Source organism: Melanaphis sacchari, unplaced genomic scaffold (genome assembly GCF_002803265.2).
Source record: "Melanaphis sacchari strain LSU unplaced genomic scaffold, SCAv2.0 Contig131_pilon_pilon, whole genome shotgun sequence".
Taxonomy (NCBI): domain Eukaryota; kingdom Metazoa; phylum Arthropoda; class Insecta; order Hemiptera; family Aphididae; genus Melanaphis; species Melanaphis sacchari.
Window position 1 is genome coordinate 275,390 of NW_020270541.1, and position 7,312 is coordinate 282,701.

The following is a 7,312-nucleotide window of genomic DNA, read 5'->3' on the forward strand; positions in this document are numbered from 1 at the left end:
ACTAAATTCTACTATTGTTTAAATTAAGCAACTCATATTTAAAACCTTAAAATTAAAATCACTTATAAAATATCCATCTAATATTATAAATAAAGTCATTTATTTTCGTGTAGTTTACCAGTAGTTTTTGCCCAGATTTAATTTTGTAATGCAGATATCTGTTATAATAATTATATACTTTTAATTTAAGTTTAAATAACATCATAAAATGAACTTTATTCATTATCTTCTACAGTCCTGCCCGTAGTTTGGTTATTACAAAATTTCAACAAAATGAAATCGAAAAAAAAAAATAAATATTTATTTGTATGCCTATACAATAGTAAATAGGTAATATATTCTAATATACGAAAATAAATAAGTACACAGTATTACCCATACTTCACATTTTATTTGATATACAAATAACAAAAGTCAAAAATCGAGGAAGTCACTGTTGTGAAGGTGTCAAGTTAATCTCGTTATTGTAGTGGATGTGTTAATCATGAATTTAATAATAAATCATTGTATACCTACAAAAAAAAAAAATTCTTTTCGTAGGTCTATCCCCCAATATTTCTAAAAATATAAATACTTTAATTTTATTTTGCATTATTTAATATAAAATAATTAGTTAAATTAATTTGTGTTTTAAGATTTTTAAGTTTTTGTTAGAACAATTTATAAGGAACCTTATATTAAACTTATAAAATGATTATATAAGTTAAAAATTGTATTTATTTTTAATTAAAATATAATTAACAAGTTTTAACAAAATTTATCCCACACATCAACATCAACAAACGGCTTAATTGCAAATTCTTAAAATGTTGGTGAAAATTTGGAGTCGATATTTCAAAATAAATGGGCCAACTTCACATATGTATATAATACTCAGCATAATGCGTAATTTGTAATATTTATTATTGAAACAATTATTTTCATAACTCTATAAAGGTAGTATTCAGGAAGATTTATCAAAAATAAAAAAAATTTTTGTACGAAAATGTATTCCATATATTTTGCGAAAATTGTAGTTTTATAAAAAAAGTTTAAAATAAATTATTTTAACAGTTTTGTAATATTGATATAAAAATTGCTTAGTCTTATCTATACACAAACATATAAGAATTAAGTACCATATTAATTGCAGTCAATAGTAACTATATATATATATATATATATAATTATAAATATAAAATAAAAATTATGTTTATAAATTGCATATTCTCGATAATTTGAAATAAAAAAAAAAAAACTAGGTGAATTGTATTTGAAAAAATATTGCAATCAATGTTATTTTAATAATTACAATTAATTAAAATGTATATATTAACATTCAAGTTATCGAGAATTTACAAGAATTGTACATTTAACAAAATAATTAGTGTAGACAGTAAAAAATAAAAATATAAAGATTATTTTGATTTAAGTTCGTATAATATTGCGAGAGTAATAGGTAATTATAACAACTATGTTATATACTTAAAATGAATAAACACAATAATAATTGCAACAAAACATATAAATATGAAGATTCAAATGAGATTTAAGTTTAATTAATATCAAGGACATAAAAATTAAACTTTGGAATAATATCTTATGAGCTTAATATTAAAATTATGGCAGTTGTAAAATAAAAAAATGTTTATGATAGTTTTAACAGAAAACAAATTGTCTGATATTTTATTTTATTGGTTCTCGGTATCAACGTTGAATAAATATATATGTAAAAATTACTTAATAAGTTTGTTTAAAGGACAGAATTTGGTAACAATATAGTAGTATAGTTGTTTTAAATAATTTAAGTAGTCTTGAAGAAAATAGTGTAGCTCCTAGGTCTTTATGTCTAATTATATTCAAACAAAAAATTGTTATATCATAAATATCACTAATAATTAATGTTAATGCCAATATAACTAAGCTTACACTGATAGAATAAAAATACACACACAAACACATAAATATGTGTAACAAATTACTAAAGAAAACATAAAATTATGTAAATAATAGTAGTAGAAATTTGGTGTATAAAATTTAAAAAAAAATATAGAATTCTAGTACATCAATGATTGTTATATTTCTAAGAAATAAGGATTATTGAAACTACTTGGTAATAATAATTAGATTGTTAAACAAGCTTAAATAATGATTATTATTATTTTATATGTACACATACATTTAATTGCTACTAAATGTATAAATATATACATGACATTTACTGATGTTATTTATTCATTAAGAAATGGTCAAATTTTGATGATTAATATGTACATTGAATATAGGACTTAAACTAATAAAATAGATAATTGAATAGTCAAAAGTGGCATAAAATCATTTCTAATAAATATAAGTGTTAAGTATATATTAGTTTGTAAGAAATCTCAATTAAAAAACAAACGTTTATGATATATTAATAAATCAAATTTTAAAGTTAATTAAACATACGCTTCAGATTTACCTGAATTAGGTCGAATTCGTGCCAAGAATTTTTGCCAACTATTTAAAGTTTTACCAGACCAAATCCAAACACTTGATGTAAGACCAACTAATAATGAAACAAAATATTTAGCTATAAACACCTCAAAGCTAGGTTTTCTTCCTGGATCGCTGGGTTGAGCAGGACAAGGTAGAGCATACTTTGGATCTTGGCAAAGAGCAGAATGCCAACTAATAATCCATGAACTGAGATTGACATGTTCATAAACTAAACATAAGATTTGAGCCACAGCAGGTACTGTGTATAGAACACTAAAGACACCAATTCGTATCATCAATTTTTCCAATTTGTCAGTACCCCGGGTGCCATCATGTTTCATTACTTTTCGAATGCGGCATAAAGAAACAAATCCAGCCATCCAAAATGCTGTACCTAAGATCAGGTATACTACTAATGGAATCAGCACCATGTCTCTCACGGCAGTATCATCACTCCAAACAGCCATTGAACAGATACCAGTTAACACATCACCTAAAATTTTTAAACAAAAATTAATTATTTTTTTTTAACCAATTTCATAAATATAACATTAAAAGGGCCAAAAATCTATATATTCTATTAGTTTATTTAAAAAAAAAATTGTTATAATACGTAATATAAAGGTAAATATTTAAATAACTATGAGATATAAATTGTATTAATAATTATTATTAAAAACTCCGAGGCACAGCATGAGTAAGAACAAAGATATACTATACATGTATTATATATTAAATAAATACATACATTTATAATACACCTAGCTAATGTATAGGATATTCATGATATTTTAGTATAAATGTTTTGAACATTTAAATGCAAAACTCTTTAATGTAATGACTTTCAAAATTAACCAAGATATTGTTTTCTCATGTTTTACATTAGGTTTGTATCAATTAGGTACCTAGGTATAATTTCATATTAAATATATTATGATATTAGATGGTACATTTACTTACCCTCAATTTTTCCCATAGCTAGTACTGTAATCGTTTTAGCAGCAGGAACTGTCCATGCCGCCAAGTGGAAATAATGAGAATTTGCTTCAATAGCTTCATGTCCCCATTTAAGTCCAGCAGCCAGGAACCAAGTCAATGTCAACACAACCCACCACACCGAGGATGCGGTACTGAAGAAATAAGACACCATAAATAGTACAGTACACCATTCATTATCATCAGTGCCTTGAGTAATTAAATTTTGCTTATTGCACGCAATGTTGTTTCCCGATAAATATCCAATCAGATAAGATATGGAAACCATCAGATAACATAAAGACAAAAATATTATTGGTCGTTCTGGATATCGAAAACGGTGAGTATCAATGGCAAATGTTAAGGATGTAAATAAACAGGAAATAGCACACAATACAGACCACAAAGCCACCCATGATCTAGCTTTGCGCATTTGATCTTGACTCCAGAATGCATCACACGGAACGCCACAATCTTTTACTACCTTATTGCCAACTTTTAATGTATAAACTTGATTGCTCCTATCAGATCTCTTTTTGTTGCTAGCAGACTCAATTCGAAACTGTTGTGGGCAAACAAATCCAATGTCAAAGTTATTAGGATTATTTGCATATCCTTGGTCTCCTGAAAAGTGTCTAGATCCAGGTGCTGATAAATCTTTTCCGTTTTGTTCTATTAAACCAGTCTGTGGTGTTGGAGAAGTGTTTGTGACGTTATTCTCACCAACGCAAAGTTGTCCGTTTTCAGGAAATTTCGAACATTCCAGATTGTCGGGCCATTCAATTTGAAAACGATTCATGATCGATTCACAGCCGTTGCGCGCTGACACGCACAGCGATCGACACGGCGGAATAGGTCTTTCGATTATAGTGCAAACGGGAACGAAAACGCTGCACAAAAAGAATTGCAAATCGTGCGAACACTGGATTTTTACCAACGGATAGTACTGCTGCACTTCGAAGCCCGCTTCGTCTTGACGCTGTTGGCCCAACATGTTGGGCATGATCGTCTCGTTATACGCTATGCCCATGCAAAACGGTATGGTGATGGGCTCACACCGGCCATGGTGACCGGTCGTGTCGTCGCCGATCGGTCCGTCTTGGATCTGTTGCCTCGAAGAGTGAGCAAACGAAACCGCACAAAAGCCTACTATTAACAACAACACCGTTGCTGCCGCGAACGACGGCGTCGCTAAACGCGAGCCACACGACATCGTATCGATGCGACGGGAAGACTCGCGTGGAATTCACAGGGGAACGCTGACGGCGGTCAGTCGGTGGGCACCAGTGGACGTGAACCGATTGACGGCGTCCATTTCGCCCAGCGCTTGGCGGCAGTGACTTATCGTTGGCGGCGAGACAGGGTCGGAAAACAACAGCGGCGGTTTCGTGGTCTACGGGCGGCGATCGGCGGAAAGAGACGCGCGCGCGACACCGACGGCGAACGTACGACAAACCAAAAGACTATAAACCTACGAGCACGCACACGATTCGGTATCCGTTTACGGGGACGGAAAAACTAAAATACACCACGAGAACAGCACTGCGGACGAGTGCGACGCGGGGGTGTTGTTGTTATTGTACTATTGCGGTGATAGAGCATGCACACATTACACAACTGCCGCACGGTGCACACACAATCGAATGCATTCAACTCGGTTATCACTACATCGGACATCCGACGAGCTGCACTACGCTGCCGGATCCCGTGCAACAAGAACCTGGAATTCGCGGGGAGATTGTAGATGTCGGTGGTATACACCGTCCGTGCACGACATTGTTCTACCTCCACGCCGTTGATAACACGGCGCGATTGCGTGTGTGTGTGATAAAATTGAATTTGTGACATTTGTGTTGCGTAACACGTAGTACTTGGGTGCCTGTTTTACCAGTGGTAAAAAAATGTCAATGTCGTTTTGGAAATGAACGAAATTAAATCGTTAATCAATAATATTTTGTGAACATCATCAAGTGCTGTGTTGAACGGTACAAAAGAGTGATGAACGGATATTGTTTTCGTCGATCCCTCCATGACTGTTGTAATTGTTGTCTATTTTGTGTATTTTACACATACAAAGTATGTGTAATTTATCATCGCTTATTAGTCTTAAATATAAAAAAAAACTCTGAAATCCCGAATCAATACAAGCCTACCATAAACAGAGTAAATAGAATTTAAGATATAAATAGGTAATATCTTGAAAATAATCTCTGTATTTTAAAATTTTTTCTGAAAATATTAAATTTATTAGATTATTAATACTTAATTATAGTAATAATAAACCTTTATTTATATCATAATATTATATATAAATTTATATAATAACATCATTATTTTGAAAATTTTATTGTATAAATAAAAAGCAATAATATAAATATTTGGTGAAAATTTCAAATAAATGGTTATTATTATTATTATTATTATTATTTTTTTGTTACACCAAAAACACAATCGATTTGGTTAAAAATTGGATTTGCATAATAATTACCGTTTTTCTTTAATTTTTTTCACTCCCCCAAGTACCAACTAGATCCAATTTTTTACTAGAGAATAGAGATCACCACCATTTTAGAAAATTGAAACATTTTTACCGACCCAAAAAAGTGTAAGTGGCTATTTGTGATTAAAGATCTAAGAAAGCGAGACAATTATTTGAAGATACAAAAGAAAAACTTTTTAAAACATATGAAACATTATTTTCTATGCGTAGCTTTGTATAATATTCACTTTAGTTAATGAAAAAAAATTTAAAAAATACATTTTTAAAAATTCAAAAGAATAAGATACTAAAAGACCTCTTTTGAAGATTTTCATAAGGTTGATAAATGAAAATACACCAAAATTAGTGTACAGGTAAAATTTAATTTTTTTTGACGATCATACAATTTTTTTATAACTTTTTATAAGTAAAAAAAATAGATAAGTTAAAAAATTTTAAAAGACTATAAGTAAATAATATAATTATTTTTAAAAATATGAAAATTATATAATATATGTAATAATACTATATTATTTCAAGTTTCTATATTTGGTATAATAAATAATAATAACAACAAAAATCTTTGACAATAAATCGTTGTTATACGAACGAATACTCAATGACGATTGACGATACAATTTGAACTTTTATACTTTATAAAAAAATGCAATTGGATTAACAATTAACTTTTTTTTTTTAATTTTCATTAAAATCTTATAAAGAACCTTGTATTAAATGTTCATTTTTTATGCACAAATCATAATTTCAATTTTACTGTTATTTATTTATTTATTTGTGATAAAATTTAAATTAAAATAAATTTCAGAACATTTTTTTCAAAATTCGCATTATTAACATATAATATTCCTGGTTTTTCATTTAAATTTATGATTTAAAACTACATAAAAAAAAAAATGAATGTGACTTTTCTTTTCTATTAGAGAAGTATATTGTTTTAATTTTGAAACCATAGCTAAAAATGAATAACATAACATATTAATATATATATATATATTTAATTTAAAATATTTGTAAAATAATAATCTATTATTATTAATTTTTTTTTTTAAAGCATATCAATACAACAATATACTAAATTAATTATTTGTAGTACATTTTTTCGGTGATTTCTTTACTACAACTTTTTATCGAGATTTTTTTTCAATTTTCTTCAGAACACTGAATTAATAATACATCGGTGATTGGTACATACAATATTGACTTTAATAAAGATTATTATTAATATAGTTTTTTATGTTCTGTAAAAAATAAAATCACGAATTGTGTATACTAATTTCATTCCAAGATCTAATATCATAGTCACGAATCACGGCGTATATGTAATATTTACTCACTATACACAATATATATTATACATATATATCAATTTTGTATATTATA

At 28.6% G+C, this 7,312-nt stretch overlaps 1 protein-coding gene across 1 annotated transcript; it reads right to left on the reverse strand.

Annotated features, from left to right (window-relative positions):
* Window positions 1-2,186: 2,186 nt before the first annotated feature.
* LOC112591333 (frizzled-2-like) lies at window positions 2,187-5,128 on the reverse strand. The gene is made up of 2 exons (XM_025335119.1): window positions 3,418-5,128; window positions 2,187-2,950 (listed from the first exon to the last, which is right to left on the reverse strand). The coding sequence occupies exons 1-2, from the start codon at window positions 4,643-4,645 to the stop codon at window positions 2,418-2,420; spliced, it is 1,761 nt and encodes a 586-aa protein (XP_025190904.1). The 5' UTR covers window positions 4,646-5,128; the 3' UTR covers window positions 2,187-2,417.
* Between the last annotated feature and the right edge of the window lie 2,184 nt (window positions 5,129-7,312).

What these genes read in the sequence shown, in the direction of transcription:
- LOC112591333 (XM_025335119.1), bottom strand. Translation starts at nt 4,645, where the DNA reads ATGTCGTGTGGCTCGCGTTTAGCGACGCCGTCGTTCGCGGCAGCAACG. An exon ending in AGCTATGGGAAAAATTGAGG is followed by an intron (nt 2,951 to 3,417) that starts GTAAGTAAATGT and finishes TAAAAATTTTAG; the next exon opens with GTGATGTGTTAACTGGTATC.